This window comes from Bombina bombina, chromosome 1 (genome assembly GCF_027579735.1).
Source record: "Bombina bombina isolate aBomBom1 chromosome 1, aBomBom1.pri, whole genome shotgun sequence".
Classification (NCBI taxonomy): Eukaryota; Metazoa; Chordata; class Amphibia; order Anura; family Bombinatoridae; genus Bombina; species Bombina bombina.
In genome coordinates, this window is record NC_069499.1 from 931,436,796 (window position 1) to 931,459,533 (window position 22,738).

A 22,738-nucleotide genomic window follows, 5' to 3' on the forward strand; every position below is an offset into this window, starting at 1 on the left:
AATCACGAAAGAAAAAATTTGGGTTCAGTGTCCCTTTAAAATATCAGCCCCCTAGCCTTGTTGCCTGCAGACTGAAACTGGATGGCTTCTCCATATAAAACAATTGATAACCGTAGTTTGGCTATTAAAAACAACTGCAGCAAACACAATGTGATTTTGTTTAAAAATGTTGACTTGGATATGTTATTCAGTAGCAAGACAACAGAAATGTAATTACAAGGTGTTTATAAAATAGTAATACAACTTTGCAACATACTATCATTCCTTATTTCGCCTACTTCTTCCTGTAATTTAACTGTGAAAGGGTGTCCTGCAAGAATTAGAAGTGTGTATTCCAATGTTCACAAGCCTAAGCGATATTCTACACAGCAACTGTTTGATCACTGTATCTTATTTATACCTAGCGGAGAAGAAAAGTCACTTTTAAAAAGTTACTGAAAAACAATGCATATTTTGCTAACAAAATTACATTTTATATACTTTTGAAACATATTGTATGCATGACTATGCTATGATTTATTTTTTATACAGTATTACTATGCATATATACATTTAAAAGGTGATGTGACCCTTTATTATTCTTTCTAGGTCCTATGTTTGATATAATTTTGTCAGCCCTTGGATTAACAAATCACGACACCCATTAAATCAAACACTATAAAATATAGGTTACCTGTTCGTAAAATTGCCTATTAAAATCTTTGGATTGTGAATATAAAATAAATATCATTCCTATTGGTGAACAGAATATAAATAAATATATATATATATATATATATATATATATATATATATATATAAACACACACATTTACCCTGAATATAGAATGTAACTTAGAGACATTCGAATAACATCCAAAAACTATATTATAGACGACTTTATTAGAATATGTCCCCACACAATGTGTAAATATGTGACTGGGGAGACCCCATGTCCCCCATCAATAACATATGCATTAAACTAAAGCACCATATGATATATATGTGTTAGTATGGATATTTCCCAAGATTCACATGGAAATAGCAACATTGTTTATTAAACGACATATGGCAGAACCTTCAGAAGGCCTAGGTGAAAGAAAGAAAAAAAAAAAAAGGGGGGAAATAAAATAATAAAATAAAAGCACCATTAACATTTGACTTATAGCTCTTTAGACTGTGTACAGGAACATCCCAGAGGTAGACACAGACTCAAGTACTTTGAGATAATGACTTCAAGTGCTAAACCCTAAACCTTTTATTATTTTGTTTCACTCTTTTTGGTGAAATTAGTTTTAAACACTGTAATAGTAGTTGCATGGTGATGATGTCACTATTAAGTACATAACAGAACGATTGGTTACTTGCTCTTGGTCCCTAACAAAGTGCTAAAGCACCATATTAAATAAAATATGTACAATACATTATCTGCGTAACTTTTGTGTTAACAGTCAATGTGTTTTAATATGCACCACCGTTTTACTTATGACAGTGGTAATATAATTCCCTTTTTTTTTTGTTTACAGCTCCAGCAACCGGGTATATCGTTCTTACAGTGTGGTATAAGAATATGCTATTTACTTTTTCTTTAATCCAAACTACCAATTTGTCAACTATTTTTTTTAGTTATTTTTTTATAAACAAAAATGTAAATATGTTTAAATGAATTAGGCAGTACTTCCTGCTACTTCACACGAGGCATATACACAAAATGGTTCAATCTGCAAACATTTTTTTATTTTTTTTCTGCCCATAGTATAACCTCCTTGCTAATAGGAAACACTTGGAGACATTTTTAAGTACAGATGTGCAGCTAACCATTGTCATGCTTTCTCAATCTCCAAGTTTACCTATGATAGGGGCCCAATGGTTAAAAATTTGTCGGTGTGGAGAGAAATCACACAAAATCTTTGGTATTTTTTTTTAGACAGTATATAGTCATACAGAACCCTGCATAACACGATAAACATCTCTCAAGGTAACATTTTTTGAGAGACCTTGCCATACTGACGAGACTTCTTAGATCAGCTCGCCTGATCGGAAAAAACTTTAGATCAACTGGCCCTCAGGGAGTATGTTCTGACAAGCTGTCTTTAGCACAGAATTTAAGTATCTATATTTAAAAGGATAGTAAACATGTATAATTTATTTTGCCCCCTTTTCATGTAATTTAATTCTGAAAGTGGAGCAATTTCTAATACTCAGAACTTGACATGCACCCTGGTGACTTCCAAAGGCTAACTCTGCTACATATATATGTTCCTAATTGACTTTAACTGATAAGAACCTCAGTCATAAAGTTTGTCTAAAATGCATTTATTTGATTAGCCTTGTTGTCTGCAGACTAAAGCCCAGATTGGCTCCTCCATATAAGGCAAATGGTGGGTGGAATTTGGCTATTGATAAACAATTGCAGTAAAAAGGATATTACTTTGTTTAAAAAAACGTTAAGACTTAGCTGATGTGTTATTCTATAGCAACACAACAGAAACAACTTGTAATTAAAAGGTGTTTACTGTCCATTTAAACAAAGGTTAAGTAACAAGATTCGGCCATTTTCTCATTAAGGGCCTGATGAAGAAAAGCTCTTCACTTAGGTGAGATGATCTAAAATGATGCTCCAGTGCTGCAAGATTCCAAAGTGAGATTTTTAAAAGGTAGATTTTACTATGCTTCTATGCTTTGTATTTTTTATTACTTTATACTTCAGATTAAGTGTTATTACATTTAAACTTTCACTTTCTATTATGTATTTTATTTTGTGTAAAATTGCATTTAAGATTGTGATTTTACAAATTTTGATGTTGCTTTCTGAGTTTCTGTGTTAAAGGGACATAATACTCATATGCTAAATCACTTGAAACTGATGCAGTATAATGTAAAAAGCTGACAGGAAAATATCCCCTGAGCATCTCTATGTAAAAAAGGAAGATATTTTACCTCGCTATTTCCTCAGCTTAGCAGAGTAAGTTCTGTGTAAAAAGTTATAATCAGCTGCTGCCCAGCTGCAGTTAAAACATTTTTTTAAAAAATGAAGAAATGAACAGCAGCCAATCAGCATCAGCAGTGCTGAGGTCATGAACTCTTTTACTGTCATCTCATGAGATTTCATTTAACTCTCATGAGATTTAATTGTAAACTTCCTTACACTGAATAGGAAATAACATGAAAGTGCACGAGGCTCAACCCTTCGGCTGTCCTGGGACAGATATACTGATATGCTGCTTAGAAGTCGATTACAATGGGATGTGGCTACTGAGGAACTTTTGAGGTAAAATATCTTTCTTTTTTACATAGAGATGTTCAGGTGATATTTTCTAGTCAGCTTTTTTGCAGCTATGCTGCATCACTTTTAAGTGTTTAAACATTTGGGTATTATGGCCCTTTAAAATGAGTCTAATTCTTTGTATATTTATATGTATATTTAGCAAATTGCATTGTATTTCTTCTTTTAAAATAAAACTGAAAAACTGATAGAAAGTAATGAAGCTATGGGCCTGATTAGTAAATATTCTCTAGTTTAGAGAGAAATTATAGTGCAGACTTCACAGGGGCTGAACTCACTGAATTCTATAAGATAAAGGGCGGAACCTGGAAGTTCCAGAGAGATGCCTTCCATAGAAAGTTAATGAATTTCCCTGGGATACAGAATTTCATAGGGGAGAGAAGGTAACTGGAAAAGATCTGGGACTGATATAAAGGCTCAGTTTGCATCAATTCCAAATTAAACTAAAATGTTTTCACTACAATTTAAATTGCTTTTGCCTATAGTTTAGTATATATTACTTTTCAGTCAGTTAAATAAGTATTGTACATTTTGAACAAACTTCACCTGCATACACCCGACACGAAAAAACAGTGAATCAGCTTGTTTAAAATGCTAACAGCATTTCACAAGACTTGCGAGAGACATACACTGTGAACTACTCTGGTAAGCCCAGTCCCTACCACTTTTTGAATGTAATAATACTGAAAGGACCCAATATTAAGTGTAAAGTAATATAAAATACAAAGAACAAAGTGCAAGTGTAACAAATCACTCATATTGTGCAGTTCTATATTGCTCTGGGTTTGTCTCTCCTTCAGATACAGAAATGAGAGATCTTGCAGTGCTGGAGAGTTACGCCCTTTTTCTTTGATTATTCATTGAGTTCAGCCCCTGTGAAGTCTGCACTACAATTTCTCTCCAAGCAGGAGAATCTTGGATCATCAGGCCCTATATCATAGCCTATTTACATACTTCAAGAACTTCATAACACCTGCTTGATTCCATTAGATAAAAGCATTAAAGTTGAAGTGACCTTTTATATCGATAGATATCTGGCATACTTTAATACTTCTACTGCATGGCAGCGTTTGTGTTATCCCTTTGCTGTCAGGGTTTAAACATTAAGGCATTGGGCATATTTTTCCTATTACTGTTTAAAAAGGAGACTCATATCTAGAACTTGGAGTTTAAAAGTATTCTATGGATCCCTCATAAGACTTTGTACTTTTATGGCTAGTTTAAATTACAGTTGTAAGCCTTTAGTAAACATTAATATACTCCACAGTTTTTAATCGATATGTATGTTGTTACTTACAGTTGATAAAGTTTTCATCTGGAATGTAAAACTAGCCCTAAGCTGGACCTGATCAGCTAAAACTTATATTTAGGGGCATGGTTACAATATATCACTATTATTATTGGATATAAATTGATATGATTTGAGAATTTGTTATCATTAATAAGGTGGGCTACACATCCTTCCTATACCATTTAGTACACTTCATTGGATGCAAAATCTTGTGGAAAACTGAGCACTAGGATACAAATGTATCTGCTGGGACATGTAAGGACTTAAGGAGATCAGGTATACATAATGCATTTTCCTATAGGAGATTTGCAGAGGGTAAATGATCAATTGAAACAGGTGAGGTCTTTGACATCAATATATTGTATAAATTATAGCAATAAATGACCTGCAGTGTTATGTGGCCTGTGAAATATGGTACCAATAGTGCTGCAACTTTTAAGTCATGTGACATGTCTCATGCAATATAATGGACATAAAGATGGTAATTTCGAGGAAAGTCTCTGGCAAAAGAATGGGGTGCCACTGACATCTGAACAGTCGCACCTACATGTTACATGGGTGACTTATTGTGAAATATTATAGGCAATGTGTGACTGCATCTAGTACAGGCAAGAAGACATGGAGGGATAAGACTTTAAAAGCAAAATGCTTGTTCAATAAAAGGGGTAGTACCAAAGGGAAAGGGCTTCAAATGTTCACAAAATTATTTTAATGATCTTAAAAAGTTAGGGGCTCTAGCCTCACAGTCTGGGGGCACCTTTATATTTAAGCTAGAAAATAAATGGAAAGTAGCATTACAGGGTATAATGCTGTATTTTGAATTACAACATAAAGGAATAACAAAACTAGTGACTGACATTGTGGTCCTAAGGAGTTCACACTGCAATGGAGGAACCCGCCTTTGGCCATGCAGGTGCAACACCACTAGATCAAGATATGGCTAGACAACCATAATCATAGACTAACAACATTTCTACACCATTTGGTAAACCACCACACAAGGTGATGCAGGGACATTTCAAACAATGACTGGGTCCTCTGGGCTACTGCAAGTGTGAGATCCTTGCGGGGTCATATATTGTATATCTCTTCAGACAGACTGGAGCACAGACGCATCGTCACAGATGATTTAATACCGTAGAAAGCAAACCCACCGTACAAAATATAAAAATACGGGCCCAGTAAGACTTACAGGCACATACAACACCCAAGGGTCAGGGAAACTTACGGGGGGAATAAGCTTAACACAGATGGCAGGGAGAGGTGACAGCACTGGGGGCTCTGCTCATTCAGTCCCACTGAATTTAATCCCCAGTTATCATGAACAAGTCAGGGGAAGGGGCTCAGTCCTCTTTCTTCTCTTTCTCTTCTGTAAGGGTGGTAGGCTGGTCCTTCTCTTTACTTTGTTCCTCGTACCTGGAAGAGGATGAAGAACGGTGTCATTATTAAGCACTGCATTCACTTCCAACTGTACTCCAATTCCATGGTTTAGATGCATAAGCTTTCCTTTACAAACTTACCATGTTCTTCACATGGTTGTAAGACTTGCAGTCTCTAACCTGCTGTATGAGGCATTTTTGTGTTTGACTGCATCCACACTCCATATTATATACATATAAAAGTGAGCAGTCATCCATTCTACCATCAGCTTTATCAAGCATAAAGGTAAACAGCCATACACACTCCTGTACGGGTGAGAGTAGCCTCCCTATACCTTTGGGTAAATTTGAACGTGTAAATATAAGGATAGACATGCTCTCTTCCTTTCATATACTGGCAAGTTCATCCATCACTGCTCAACATGTGATGGAAACCAACCTCCCTCCCATTACATAAAAGAATTGACAAACTTTCTTCCCCTTGGAAAGAGTAGACATCCTCTCTTTAAAAACAGAATTTATGTTTACCTGATAAATTACTTTCTCCAACGGTGTGTCCGGTCCACGGTGTCATCCTTACTTGTGGGATATTCTCTTCCCCAACAGGAAATGGCAAAGAGCCCAGCAAAGCTGGTCACATGATCCCTCCTAGGCTCCGCCTTCCCCAGTCATTCGACCGACGTAAAGGAGGAATATTTGCATAGGAGAAATCATATGATACCGTGGTGACTGTAGTTAAAGAAAATAAATTATCAGACCTGATTAAAAAAACCAGGGCGGGCCGTGGACCGGACACACCGTTGGAGAAAGTAATTTATCAGGTAAACATAAATTCTGTTTTCTCCAAGATAGGTGTGTCCGGTCCACGGCGTCATCCTTACTTGTGGGAACCAATACCAAAGCTTTAGGACACGGATGAAGGGAGGGAGCAAATCAGGTCACCTAGATGGAAGGCACCACGGCTTGCAAAACCTTTCTCCCAAAAATAGCCTCAGAAGAAGCAAAAGTATCAAATTTGTAAAATTTAGTAAAAGTGTGCAGTGAAGACCAAGTCGCTGCCTTACATATCTGATCAACAGAAGCCTCGTTCTTGAAGGCCCATGTGGAAGCCACGGCCCTAGTGGAATGAGCTGTGATTCTTTCAGGAGGCTGCCGTCCGGCAGTCTCGTAAGCCAATCTGATGATGCTTTTAAGCCAAAAAGAGAGAGAGGTAGAAGTTGCTTTTTGACCTCTCCTTTTACCAGAATAAACAACAAACAAGGAAGATGTTTGTCTAAAATCCTTTGTAGCATCTAAATAGAATTTTAGAGCACGAACTACATCCAAATTGTGCAACAAACGTTCCTTCTTTGAAACTGGATTCGGACACAAAGAAGGCACGACTATCTCCTGGTTAATGTTTTTGTTAGAAACAACTTTCGGAAGAAAACCAGGTTTAGTACGCAAAACCACCTTATCTGCATGGAACACCAGATAGGGCGGAGAACACTGCAGAGCAGATAACTCAGAAACTCTTCTAGCAGAAGAAATTGCAACCAAAAACAAAACTTTCCAAGATAATAACTTAATATCAACGGAATGTAAGGGTTCAAACGGAACCCCCTGAAGAACTGAAAGAACTAAATTGAGACTCCAAGGAGGAGTCAAAGGTTTGTAAACAGGCTTGATTCTAACCAGAGCCTGAACAAAAGCTTGAACATCTGGCACAGCTGCCAGCTTTTTGTGAAGTAAAACAGATAAAGCAGAAATCTGTCCCTTCAAAGAACTTGCAGATAATCCTTTCTCCAAACCCTCTTGTAGAAAGGATAGAATCTTAGGAATTTTTATCTTGTTCCATGGGAATCCTTTAGATTCACACCAACAGATATATTTTTTCCATATTTTATGGTAAATTTTTCTAGTTACAGGCTTTCTGGCCTGAACAAGAGTATCAATGACAGAATCTGAGAACCCTCGCTTTGATAAAATCAAGCGTTCAATCTCCAAGCAGTCAGTTGGAGTGAGACCAGATTCGGATGTTCGAACGGACCTTGAACAAGAAGGTCCCGTCTCAAAGGTAGCTTCCATGGTGGAGCCGATGACATATTCACCAGGTCTGCATACCAAGTCCTGCGTGGCCACGCAGGAGCTATCAAGATCACCGATGCCCTCTCCTGATAGATCCTGGCTACCAGCCTGGGGATGAGAGGAAACGGTGGGAATATATACGCTAGTTTGAAGGTCCAAGGTGCTACTAGTGCATCTACTAGAGTCGCCTTGGGATCCCTGGATCTGGACCCGTAGCAAGGAACCTTGAAGTTCTGACGAGAGGCCATCAGATCCATGTCTGGACTGCCCCACAACTGAGTAATTTGGGCAAAGATTTCCGGATGGAGTTCCCACTCCCCCGGATGAAATGACTGACGACTCAGAAAATCCGCTTCCCAATTTTCCACTCCTGGAATGTGGATTGCAGACAAGTGGCAGGAGTGAGACTCCGCCCAATGAATGATTTTGGTCACTTCTTCCATCGCCAGGGAACTCCTTGTTCCCCCCTGATGGTTGATGTACGCAACAGTCGTCATGTTGTCCGATTGAAACCGTATGAATTTGGCCTTTGCTAGCTGAGGCCAAGCCTTGAGAGCATTGAATATCGCTCTTAGTTCCAGAATATTTATCGGGAGAAGAGATTCTTCCCGAGACCAAAGACCCTGAGCTTTCAGGAGTCCCCAGACCGCGCCCCAGCCCACCAGACTGGCGTCGGTCGTGACAATGACCCACTCTGGTCTGCGGAAGCTCATCCCCTGTGACAGGTTGTCCAGGGACAGCCACCAACGGAGTGAATCTCTGGTCCTCTGATCTACTTGTATCGTCGGAGACAAGTCTGTATAATCCCCATTCCACTGACTGAGCATGCACAGTTGTAATGGTCTCAGATGAATTCGCGCAAAAGGAACTATGTCCATTGCCGCGACCATCAAACCTATTACTTCCATGCACTGAGCTATGGAAGGAAGAGGAACAGAATGAAGTACTTTACAAGAGTTTAGAAGTTTTGATTTTCTGGCCTCTGTCAGAAAAATCCTCATTTCTAAGGAGTCTATTATTGTTCCCAAGAAGGGAACTCTTGTTGACGGAGATAGAGAACTTTTTTCTACGTTCACTTTCCACCCGTGAGATCTGAGAAAGGCCAGGACGATGTCCGTGTGAGCCTTTGCTTGTGGAAGGGACGACGCTAGAATCAGAATGTCGTCCAAGTAAGGTACTACTGCAATGCCCCTTGGTCTTAGCACCGCTAGAAGGGACCCCAGTACCTTTGTGAAAATTCTTGGAGCAGTGGCTAATCCGAACGGAAGTGCCACAAACTGGTAATGCTTGTCCAGAAAGGCGAACCTTAGGAACCGATGATGTTCCTTGTGGATAGGAATATGTAGATACGCATCCTTTAAATCCACCGTGGTCATGAATTGACCTTCCTGGATGGAAGGAAGAATTGTTCGAATGGTTTCCATTTTGAACGATGGAACCTTGAGAAACTTGTTTAGGATCTTGAGATCTAAGATTGGTCTGAATGTTCCCTCTTTTTTGGGAACTATGAACAGATTGGAGTAGAACCCCATCCCTTGTTCTCCTAATGGAACAGGATGAATCACTCCCATTTTTAACAGGTCTTCTACACAATGTAAGAATGCCTGTTTTTTTATGTGGTCTGAAGACAATTGAGACCTGTGGAACCTCCCCCTTGGGGGAAGCCCCTTGAATTCCAGAAGATAACCTTGGGAGACTATTTCCAGCGCCCAAGGATCCAGAACATCTCTTGCCCAAGCCTGAGCGAAGAGAGAGAGTCTGCCCCCCACCAGATCCGGTCCCGGATCGGGGGCCAACATCTCATGCTGTCTTGGTAGCAGTGGCAGGTTTCTTGGCCTGCTTACCTTTGTTCCAGCCTTGCATTGGCCTCCAGGCTGGCTTGGCTTGAGAAGTATTACCCTCTTGCTTAGAGGATGTAGCACTTGGGGCTGGTCCGTTTCTGCGAAAGGGACGAAAATTTGGTTTATTTTTAGCCTTGAAAGACCTATCCTGAGGAAGGGCGTGGCCCTTACCCCCAGTGATATCAGAAATAATCTCTTTCAAGTCAGGGCCAAACAGCGTTTTCCCCTTGAAAGGAATGTTAAGCAATTTATTCTTGGAAGACGCATCCGCTGACCAAGATTTTAGCCAAAGCGCTCTGTGCGCCACAATAGCAAACCCAGAATTTTTCGCCGCTAATCTAGCCAATTGCAAAGTGGCGTCTAAGGTGAAAGAGTTAGCCAATTTGAGAGCATGGATTCTGTCCAAAATCTCCTCATAAGAAGAATCTTTATTGAGCGCCTTTTCTAGTTCATCGAACCAGAAACACGCTGCTGTAGTGACAGGAACAATGCATGAAATTGGTTGTAGAAGGTAACCTTGCTGAACAAACATCTTTTTAAGCAAACCCTTTGCTGAGACCCAACCAAGCCCAAAGGGGAATACGATACCAAATGACGCCGTCAGAAAGCCTTTTCTATGTATCAGAGCTCCTCACACATGCATCTGCATGTCATGCTTCCCAAAAACAAGTGCGCAATAGAGGCGCGAAAATGAGGCTCTGCCTATGATTAGGGAAAGCCCCTAGAGAATAAGGTGTCCAATACAGTGCCTGCCGGTTATTTTACATAGTTCCCAAGAATAAAATAATTCCTCAAAGCTATGAAGTATTAAAAATGCTTATATATCAATCGTTTTAGCCCAGAAAATGTCTACCAGTCTTAAAAGCCCTTGTGAAGCCCTTTATTCTTATGTAATAAAAATGGCTTACCGGATCCCATAGGGAAAATGACAGCTTCCAGCATTACATCGTCTTGTTAGAAATGTGTCATACCTCAAGCAGCAAAAGTCTGCTCACTGTTTCCCCCAACTGAAGTTAATTCCTCTCAACAGTCCTGTGTGGAAACAGCCATCGATTTTAGTAACGGTTGCTAAAATCATTTTCCTCTTACAAACAGAAATCTTCATCACTTTTCTGTTTCAGAGTAAATAGTACATACCAGCACTATTTTAAAATAACAAACTCTTGATTGAAGAATAAAAACTACAGTTAAACACCAAAAAACTCTAAGCCATCTCCGTGGAGATGTTGCCTGTACAACGGCAAAGAGAATGACTGGGGAAGGCGGAGCCTAGGAGGGATCATATGACCAGCTTTGCTGGGCTCTTTGCCATTTCCTGTTGGGGAAGAGAATATCCCACAAGTAAGGATGACGCCGTGGACCGGACACACCTATGTTGGAGAAAGTAGGGATTACTATTTAAATATCATCTATAGATTATATTGTATTTTAAGATATTCATTTTATGGTACAAAAATATAATATTAGGCTAGGCTAGCTTTATATGGACTCTGTAAAACATGATTTAATATTATTCTTAAGAAGAGATAAGTTCCAAAGCTTGATTTTTTCTGGTTTATTACTTAACAGTAAGACTCACAGTTTAGCAATGTGTTTAGCAATTAACAAGAAATATCATACATATCATTACTAAAACATATAGAATGAAAGCTGTAATACTATTGGATTAGAAAAAGAAAAAAAACTACCACAGCCCTATGCACAAGGTATGAAGAATAGTGACCGCCCTCTGTACTAGTGTCCTGCACTACAAACAGATTGTGATATAAAAGAAAGCAAAAACCTGAGATGACAAAAAGGGTAAAAAAAATATATATCATCTTCGGATATACTTGCCGCTCAAACTATGGTGTATTGAAATGTGTGTACATAAGGGCTGATCTATTTTTGGGGAGATTAACAGAACATTTAAAGGGACACTGAACCCAAATTTTTTCTTTCATGATTAAGCAACTTTCTAATTTACTCCTATTATCATTTTTTCTTTGTTCTTTTGCTATCTGTATTTTAAAAGCAGGAATGTAAATCTTAGCAGCCAGTCCATTTTAGGTTCAGCACCATGGATAGCGCTTGCTTATTGGAGGCTTACATTTACACACCAATAAGCAAGCATAACCCCAGGTTCTCAACCAAAAATGGCCGGCTCCTATGCATCACATTGCTGCTTTTTAAATAAAGCTAGCAAGAGAAAGAAGAAAAAATTAATAATAGGAGTAAATTAGAAAGTTGCTTAAAATTGCCTACTCTTTCTGAATCATGAAAGAAAAAATTTGGGTTTAGTGTCCCTTTAAGAATGAATACAAGCCATATTAAAAAGTAGTGATGTTAATAGCTCTGGTAGCAGCCCTTTATCTTCAAATGGCTCAAAGTTTCAGCCAATTATGTTTCAAGTGAACGGATTAGACTAACAAATGTAAAGGAGGAGGCTTTGTGAGCCATACGTTTTACAGTATGGCAAGAGTATAGCTTTTGCTGTTTGGTATGCCTTTAAACATTTTCTGTCTTAATACTATATTAGTTATTTTCAAGAGTATTATGCATCAGTGGTTTCTAATCTTTTCACAAGACAGGTCTTAATTTTTCACTCAGAGATGCATTGAGCCAATATTAGAAATACTGCAAACTAAAACAATATATATTATAATATATACTATTAAGCAGTATTTAAACTGATAGAAAGCTCAAAAAATGGAATGTGCATGGGTGCTTCTCAATTTGAATATTCTGCGAGGGCCGGTGCACCAGTATTCAAACACCACACATTCTCAGAGAATCAGCAGTAACTTGTATGACACAGATTACATCTTCTGAAGCAAGACACACCAGCGCCAGCTCTCTAAACAGGGCTGATGTTTGAACACTAGTGCACGGGTCCTGACAGGATATGTGTGTATGCCGCTGAAAAACAGTAATAACTTTTACTAGACGCATTTTTGCTAATGGAAGTATATTGCAAAAAAATTTCAGTTTTGACCTTTCTAGCCATGTAAATTAAGAATATTTAAGTCGACCTATGCCATCGCATTAGCTTAAAGTGAATGTAAACTCCAGGTCATTCGGTTACGTCATAGCAGTCTGTCATCCAAATAAGGTGTACTTTAATTAATCATTTTCGTTTTATTTTAGTAATAATGACAAATTCTACCTTTTAATACTTTCGTTGTTTGCGCCGTACCTCCACCCGCCACATTGCCTTCTTGATTGAAAGTTGAGGTAAATGTCATCTCCCAATCAAGGTTCCCCCCTGGGGCATGCAAACCCTTTCCTCATACGTCACGCGTTTGTTTTGTGCATACACTAGACTAAAAAAATAGTATTCAGTTTAGATGCACGTTCATGCGATGTGCATGCCCTGTAGCGTTCAGATTGGCAATTTAGCAACAGACATCGATCCTATACAATTAAGTTGAAGTCTTAGCTTGTATATTACCTATTTTTGAATACTATGTTGCAATGTACTGAAAGCGGATAGTAGCGCATGTGCAGGTCCACAGTTCAACAGGAGCGCGCTTGGGAGATATGTAAATATGTCACACAGTACTGAACTCGGAAGTGGCGACTGGGAGGAGTCAGAACGAAAACTGGATAAAGTTAGGATTATAAATATTATCGAAATTGTACTTTTATTAAAAAAAATTACATAGCAGTTATACTAACTATAAGTACAGAAATGCTTAGGAGGTGTTGTGATAGCGTAAGTTTAAATTCACTTTAAATAAGTGCCAGGTATCTAATTGGTATAACTATTCATTATTGTATCTGTGCTTCTTACATGTCTAAGTACATATCAGAACAATGGCCCCAGCTTTTAAGATTAGTAAACAGTAAGACCCTACATAACACACCCAGATATTCAATGTCCTGTTTATTACAAAGAATGCTATGATGTTCTGAGAAGTATTGCACTATAGCAAAAGCCAGCTCCAATGTCTGGAATCAAGCTGCATGTAATATTATTGAATCTACAATGCAAAGGAAAAGCATTAGCTTTCATGTTAAGCTAGTGACAGTCAATTTGATGTGGGTGCTTCTCTAAATATTGGAAGTTCTACAAGAAAAACAAGAAGAAAAAGAATGACAATTTTTCTTCCATTTTTTTTTCTTTTAATCTAAATTTCAAACTTAGGTATTGTGCAGTAAACCAAATCAGTTCATAGGATCATTGCGTTTGTACAGTTACAGTGACGTGCAGTGAAGTCAGAGTTTGGTGAGGCACTGGCCAGGATACGTCTGAGTAGCACATATATGAACCCAATAGAGGTAAATTTGCTTAATTCTCTTGATATCCTTTGTTGAAAAGCATATTTAAATAGACTCAGTAGCTGCTAATTGGTGGCTGCACAAACACATAGATGCCTCATGTGATTGGCTCATTTTTGTGCATTGATATTTCTTCAAAAAAGGATATCTAAAGAAGGAAGCAAGTAAGATAATGGAAGTAAATGGGAATGTTGTTTAAAAAGGGAAGGAGAGGAGTAGAGGGAGGGGGAGAGAGGGGAGAGGGAGGGAGAGGGGGAGAGAGGGGAGAGAGGAGGGGGAGAGAGGGGAAGAGAGAGGAGGGGGAGAGAGGGGGGAGAGAGAGCGAGAGAAAGAGAGAGGGAGAGAGAGCGAGAGAAAGAGAGAGGGAGGGAGAGGGGAGAGAAAGAGAGAGGGAGGGAGAGGGGAGAGAAAGAGAGAGGGGAGAGAAAGAGAGAGGGGAGAGAAAGAGAGAGTGAAGGGGAGAGAAAGAGAGAGGGAGGGAGAGGGGGAGAGAAAGAGAGAGAGAAATAGAGAGAGAAATAGAGAGAGAAAGAGAAAGAGAGAGAAAGGAAGAGAGAAATAGGGTAAGCATGTATCTAGTCTATTTTGTCTTTAACCTGTCCTGACTAAACTATATAATAGTGACAATTGCTTATGTCCAAAACTACCTCTCTCTTAAAAAATAACTTTTCCCCCCCTCTTTGATTTTCAAAGTAAGATTTAAAATGTTTGTTTTTCCCCCCCATAAACGATTTACAAACATTCCCTGTATGCAATTACCTTCCATTTCCCATTAAGAAAATAACTACTAATTTTTTAAAAATCACCTTTTTTCAATAGCAGCCTTTTATGAACACAATTTTTGTATAGTTCCTCTGAGAACACAGCAGATAATTTATTGTATAATTATATGTGAGTGTGTGTGTGTTTTGTTGTGTAAGTGTGTGTGTATGTGTATGTGAGTATGTTGTGTAAGTGTTGGGTGTATGTATGTGTGTGAGAGTGTGTATGTGTATATGTGTGTATGCAAGTGTGTGTGTGAATGTGCGTCTGTGAGTATGTGTGAGTGTGTGTATCGGTTTATGTGTGCGAATGTGTATGTTAGTGAGTGTGTGTATGTGAGTGTGTGTGTTGGGGAACATGCAGACACCTGGGTATTACAATCTTATAAACAGTTTTGTACAAGCTAAGGTGGGTGCCCAAAGAATGGGAACTGAAGGAAGGGCCATAGGGGTCCATTAGTACCTTAAATTTAGTTATTGCATATACACTCTAATTCACAGCTGCCCTCTTACGTTATCTCTCATAGTACTGGTCTAAGTCACTGCTGTCCTAGCATGTTATTTCCAATAGTCCTGGTCTCAGTGACAAGTTCCCTCTTATGTTATCTCCCATAGCCCTGGCCACAGTCACTGGTGCCCTCTTATTTTATCTCCCATAGTACTGGTCTCAGTCACAGCTGTCCTGTCATGTTATCTCCTATAGTCCTGTTCTGAGTCACAACTACCCTCTCATGTTATCTCCCATAGTCCTGTTCTCAGTCACAGCTGCACTGTCACATTATCTCCTATAGTCCTCTTCTCAGTCACAGCTGTCCTGTCATGTTATCTCACATAGTGCTGGTCTCTGTCACATCTGTCCTCTGGTATTTTCTTATAGTCTTAGTCTGTAACAGTAACTGTACTATTTACCCATATCCACACTGGCCAGTAGTGTGACAAAGAGAACATGACTAATGGAGATAACATAAGACATGTCCTGTGTTTCAGTGAATAGCAATATAGGATATAACAGCACAGTAGTGCTTTCTACTAAAGTTCAACATAAAGCATTCTCAAATTACAGAAAAGAGGTTAAATTTATTTGGGGCTGAATATTTAACTCCCCTTGAGTATCAGAGAAGCCTGCAAGCAATGCATTCCTTAGCAATGTGTAGCAGGCTTTATTATGGCACTAAAAGGGTTAGTATACTGTTGTTGAAATCTGTGCCTGTTAACCCTTCAAAGCACAAGGAAGAAAAGAAATTAAAAAACAAAACACAAACACATTAATTGGCACCAATCAACAACATAGTATATTTAGTCTGTATTCTGCTTACTGACCACAGCCTCCATAATTAATTGTTTTTGACTTCCTTTTATGTCTACCATTACCATATCTGCACTTCACAACTGCCTTATCTGGCTACATCTGATTGTTGTAGAAAGTTTCTGCTTTTTCAGTAAATAAATGTGCTTCCACCGCTTAAAACATAATCTCTTTTTCTAGCACTGCAGTCTAATACACATCATGAAGATGCTGCATGGCCACAGCTATTAGTCCGGTCCACATTAGGTTGAATAGTTTATTTACACTTGGCCAGCGGTGGCACATTCTGCCTGTGTAACAGGGATGTATCAAATTATATCAGACATTTTAGATTATATTAACACATAATAACTGCAGGGAGCTTTATGTTATATGAATAGACAGTTCTTTGCTCCTGGCTGTTCCCAACCTCAGAACTGGCTCATTATTTGCACATTTGCAGAAATACTTTCCCTGAATTGTGCTCAATCACCAAACACGTGAGCCCTGTGCCTAGGGAAGAGTTAAACATGACCACTGCAGAGTTTCCAATACAGTGACAGGACTCTTAAGTGCTCGCCTCTGCCCTGGGTAGGAACTGCAGGCAGCTACATACTATAGTATAGCAACTGCAGGTCCTACCAGGGAGCGGATAGTGGCGGTAGTTTAAAAATTGTCAGACTTACTATTAGAAGTCGGCAGTCTGTCTCTAACTCTCCGAGTCTCACGACGTTGACACGCAGTCAGTGTCAGACGTCACAGCACACCAATGTGAGTTGGCTCTGCAGCAGCAGCTCTCTCCTGCTTCTTTAGTTAGTTCCCGCCTGCGCCAGCATAAGTGAGTCCAGTCCAACGTCACTCACGTCCATATCCGGTACGCCTCCCGGCAGGGCTGATAACTGATCTGATTGGCTAATTTGGCTGTCTGTAATAGCTCCATCATAGAGGCGATTTGGAGAAGCGCCTCTTTGGAGCTTGGTTTGGGCCTGCAAAAACTACCACTGGGTGGCGCTAGCTGATAGTGAGCTACTAACACTATCAAGCATCCATGTTGCGCAATCAATGGAGGGCAGCTGAACGGCTCACTGCCTCTCCTTAATTGCGCAACATGGATGGGGATCGCATCGCTCTGCAGCGGAGGAAGGGGGTGTGTGGGTAGGGTACCTGGGGGGGGCGCGTGGTCAGAAAAAGTTAATGCACAAATCACTTAAACATTTTTAAGTGATTTCAATGTCACTGCACGTCACTGGTACAGTATAGGATAAAAATGGTGAACAGCACAGCGTAGTGACCTAAAATATTTTATGCAAAAAAACTAAAATAACTATTTTTAAACACATTATTTTAATACATTTCATTATTTTGTTATTTCCCAAGAACCAATTATAATACAGACTGAGTAAAAACTCTGCCTCCTGCCATTTATGTTTTTATGATACATTGAGTTCCATAAATGCAAACAGTAGGGTATACATAAAAAAAGAAAAAGTTGTTCCAGTCTTCCGAAGTAAAAAAAGAGACTTTATTGATACAAGTTTAAAAATAACATGGTGAGTTCATGTGCTCTCCATGTTATTTTTAAACTTGTATCAATAAAGTCTCTTTTTTTACTTCGGAAGACTGGAACAACTTTTTCTTTTTTTATTACTACCTATTTGGATTACAAGGAATCCTTTTTTCCCGTTCCTGATTCCCACAGCTATATCACGGCTACCCCCGGCGGTCTCACTGTATGTATACAACTCTGTGTATGGTATCGGGTTGAAGTTCTCTCTGCACTACATCTCTGCGTGGGATTGGCTGAATTCCCCCACGTGACTAACCTGTCTCCGTTTCCATTGGAGAAGAGCATATTTCGTCACCATCATTGAGGAGCTCCGTACCTCGGTGAGGATTGAAGTGGCGCTGTGTTAGTATCCTCACCAGAGTGAGTTGAATCCAACAACGTTCTCTACGGTTCCTGCTTTTGGGTGACGAATCCTGAATCGAGCAGTCAGAGCCTGGTACTCTGTTTCCGCGACAGTGGATGCCCGTGAAGCTACTGGGTGAGTTCCTGCATATTCGCACAGTCATCTTTTATTACAGAGATTGCTACATAGCATATATTGGGAACTTGCTTTATTCATATTGACCCGACAAAACCACTCCGTCACAGAGAAATTAACCGCTATTTAATTTTTTATAGTACATATGCCCTTAGTATAAAGCCAGGACCTGCACTTATCTTCTTACATATACATACAGGGAGTGCAGAATTATTAGGCAAGTTGCATTTTTGAGGATTAATTTTATTATTGAACAACAACCATGTTCTCAATGAACCCAAAAACATAATTTATGCTTACCTGATAAATTCCTTTCTCCTGTAGTGTAGTCAGTCCACGGGTCATCCATTACTTATGGGATTATATCTCCTCCCTAACAGGAAGTGCAAGAGGATCACCCAAGCAGAGCTGCTATATAGCTCCTCCCCTCTACGTCATACCCAGTCATTCGACCGAAACCAAACGAGAAAGGAGAAACTATAGGGTGCAGTGGTGACTGGAGTTTAATTTAAAATTTAGACCTGCCGTAAAAACAGGGCGGGCCGTGGACTGACTACACTACAGGAGAAAGGAATTTATCAGGTAAGCATAAATTATGTTTTCTCCTGTTAAGTGTAGTCAGTCCACGGGTCATCCATTACTTATGGGATACCAATACCAAAGCTAAAAGTACACGGATGACGGGAGGGACAGGCAGGACCTTTACACGGAAGGAACCACTGCCTGAAGAACCTTTCTCCCAAACAGCCTCCGAAGAAGCAAAAGTGTCAAATTTGTAAAATTTTGAAAAGGTGTGAAGTGAAGACCAAGTTGCAGCCTTGCAAATCTGTTCAACAGAGGCCTCATTTTTAAAGGGCCAAGTGGAAGCCACAGCTCTGGTAGAATGAGCTGTAATTCTTTCAGGAGGCTGCTGTCCAGCAGTCTCATAGGCTAAACGTATTGTGCTACGAAGCCAGAAGGAGAGAGAGGTAGCCGAAGCCTTTTGAACTCTCCTTTGTCCAGAATAAACGACAAACAGGGAAGAAGTTTGTCGAAAATCTTTAGTTGCCTGTAAATAAAATTTCAGGGCACGGACGACGTCCAGATTGTGCAGAAGTCGTTCCTTCTTTGAGGAAGGGTTAGGGCACAATGATGGAACAACAATCTCTTGATTGATATTCCTGTTAGTGACTACCTTAGTTAAGAACCCAGGTTTAGTACGCAGAACTACCTTGTCTGAATGAAAAATCAGATAAGGAGAATCACAATGTAAGGCCGATAACTCAGAGACTCTTCGAGCCGAGGAAATAGCCATTAAAAACAGAACTTTCCAAGATAACAGCTTGATATCAATGGAATGAAGGGGTTCAAACGGAACACCCTGTAAAACGTTAAGAACTAAGTTTAAGCTCCATGGCGGAGCAACAGTTTTAAACACAGGCTTAATCCTGGCCAAAACCTGACAAAAAGCCTGAACGTCTGGAACTTCTGACAGACGTTTGTGTAAAAGGATGGACAGAGCTGAGATCTGTCCCTTTAACAAACTAGCAGATAAACCCTTTTCTAAACCTTCTTGTAGAAAAGACAATATCCTAGGAATCCTAACCTTACTCCATGAGTAACTCTTGGATTCGCACCAATGCAAGTATTTACGCCATATTTTATGGTAAATTTTCCTGGTAACAGGTTTCCTAGCCTGTATTAAGGTATCAATCACTGACTCTGAGAATCCACGCTTTGATAGAATCAAGTGTTCAATCTCCATGCAGTCAGCCTCAGAGAAATTAGATTTGGATGTTTGAAAGGACCCTGAACGAGAAGGTCCTGTCTCAGAGGCAGAGACCATGGTGGACAGGACGACATGTCCACTAGATCTGCATACCAGGTCCTGCGTGGCCACGCAGGCGCTATTAGAATCACCGATGCTCTCTCCTGTTTGATCCTGGCAATCAGTCGAGGAAGCATCGGGAATGGTGGAAACACATAAGCCATTTTGAAGACCCAAGGTGCTGTCAGAGCATCTATCAGAACCGCTCCCGGGTCCCTGGACCTGGATCCGTAACAAGGAAGCTTGGCGTTCTGGCGAGACGCCATGAGATCCAGATCTGGTTTGCCCCAACGCCGAAGCAGTTGGGCAAATACCTCCGGGTGAAGTTCCCACTCCCCCGGATGAAAAGTCTGGCGACTTAGGAAATCCGCCTCCCAGTTCTCCACGCCTGGGATGTGGATCACTGACAGGTGGCAAGAGTGAGACTCTGCCCAGCGAATTATCTTTGAGACTTCCATTATCGCTAGGGAACTCCTTGTCCCTCCCTGATGGTTGATGTAAGCCACAGTCGTGATGTTGTCCGACTAAAACCTGATGAACCTCAGAGTTGCTAACTGAGGCCAAGCCAGAAGGGCATTGAGAACTGCTCTTAATTCCAGAATGTTTATTGGAAGGAGACTCTCCTCCTGAGTCCATGATCCCTGAGCCTTCAGGGAATTCCAGACAGCGCCCCAACCTAGCAGGCTAGCGTCTGTTGTTACAATCGTCCAATCTGGCCTGTTGAAGGGCATCCCCCTGGACAGATGTGGCCGAGAAAGCCACCATAGAAGAGAATCTCTGGTCTCTTGATCCAGATTCAGCATAGGGGACAAATCTGAGTAATCCCCATTCCACTGACTTAGCATGCACAATTGTAGTGGTCTGAGATGCAGGCGTGCAAAAGGTACTATGTCCATTGCCGCTACCATTAAGCCGATTACCTCCATGCATTGAGCCACTGACGGGTGTTGAATGGAATGAAGGACACGGCAAGCATTTAGAAGTTTTGTTAACCTGTCCTCTGTCAGGTAAATTTTCATTTCTACAGAATCTATAAGAGTCCCCAAGAAGGGAACTCTTGTGAGTGGCAATAGAGAACTCTTTTCTACGTTCACCTTCCACCCATGCGACCTTAGAAATGCCAGAACCAACTCTGTATGAGACTTGGCAGTCTGGAAACTTGACGCTTGTATCAGAATGTCGTCTAGGTACGGAGCTACCAAAATTCCTCGCGGTCTTAGTACCGCCAGAAGAGAGCCCAGAACCTTTGTAAAGATTCTTGGAGCCGTAGCTAACCCGAAGGGAAGAGCTACAAACTGGTAATGCCTGTTTAGGAAGGCAAACCTTAGGTACCGATAATGATCCTTGTGAATCGGTATGTGAAGGTAGACATCCTTTAAATCCACAGTGGTCATGTACTGACCCTTTTGGATCATAGGTAAGATTGTCCGAATAGTTTCCATTTTGAACGATGGAACTCTTAGGAATTTGTTTAGGATTTTTAAGTCCAAGATTGGTCTGAAGGTTCCCTCTTTTTTGGGAACCACAAACAGATTTGAGTAAAACCCTTGTCCGTGTTCCGACCGCGGAACTGGGTGGATCACTCCCATTAGTAAAAGGTCTTGTACACAGCGTAGAAACGCCTCTTTCTTTATCTGGTTTGCTGACAACCTTGAAAGATGAAATCTCCCTTTTGGAGGAGAAGCTTTGAAGTCCAGAAGATATCCCTGAGATATGATCTCTAACGCCCAGGGATCCTGGACATCTCTTGCCCAAGCCTGGGCGAAGAGAGAAAGTCTGCCCCCCACTAGATCCGTTTCCGGATCGGGGGCCCTCACTTCATGCTGTCTTAGGGGCAGCAGCAGGCTTTCTGGCCTGCTTGCCCTTGTTCCAGGACTGGTTAGGTTTCCAGCCCTGTCTGTAGCGAGCAACAGTTCCTTCCTGTTTTGGAGCGGAGGAAGTTGATGCTGCTCCTGCCTTGAAGTTACGAAAGGCACGAAAATTAGACTGTCTAGCCCTTGGTTTGGCTCTGTCTTGAGGCAGGGCATGGCACTTACCTCCAGTAATGTCAGCGATAATTTCTTTCAAACCGGGCCCGAATAATGTCTGCCCTTTGAAAGGTATGTTAAGCAATTTAGATTTAGAAGTCACATCGGCTGACCAGGATTTAAGCCACAGCGCTCTGCGCGCTTGAATGGCGAATCCGGAGTTCTTAGCCGTAAGTTTAGTTAAGTGTACTACGGCATCAGAAATAAATGAATTAGCTAGCTTAAGGACTCTAAGCTTGTCTGTAATCTCATCCAATGTAGCTGAGCTAATGGTCTCTTCCAGAGACTCAAACCAGAATGCCGCCGCAGCCGTGACAGGCGCAATGCATGCAAGGGGTTGTAATATAAAACCTTGTTGAACAAACATTTTCTTAAGGTAACCCTCTAACTTTTTATCCATTGGATCTGAAAAAGCACAGCTATCCTCCACCGGGATAGTGGTGCGCTTAGCCAGAGTAGAAAATGCTCCCTCCACCTTAGGGACCGTCTGCCATAAGTCCCGTGTGGTGGCGTCTATTGGAAACATTTTTCTAAATATAGGAGGGGGTGAAAAAGGCACACCGGGTCTATCCCACTCCTTGTTAACAATTTCTGTAAGCCTTTTAGGTATAGGAAAAACGTCAGTACACGTCGGTACCGCAAAATATTTATCCAGCCTACATATTTTCTCTGGAATTGCAACCGTGTTACAATCATTCAGAGCCGCTAAT

General features: G+C 40.5%; 1 protein-coding gene across 2 annotated transcripts in view; it reads right to left on the reverse strand.

Annotated features, from left to right (window-relative positions):
• Positions 1-863: 863 nt before the first annotated feature.
• Positions 864-22,738, reverse strand: part of HM13 (histocompatibility minor 13) — a 77,840-nt gene continuing 55,965 nt past the window's right edge. For both annotated transcript variants that reach the window (XM_053700174.1, XM_053700199.1), the window contains one exon: positions 864-5,972. Coding sequence is in view for 1 of the 2 variants with exons in the window: in XM_053700199.1 (XP_053556174.1) it covers positions 5,900-5,972 (73 nt within the window). In the remaining variant the exon portion in view is untranslated. The remainder of the gene's footprint in view (positions 5,973-22,738) is intronic.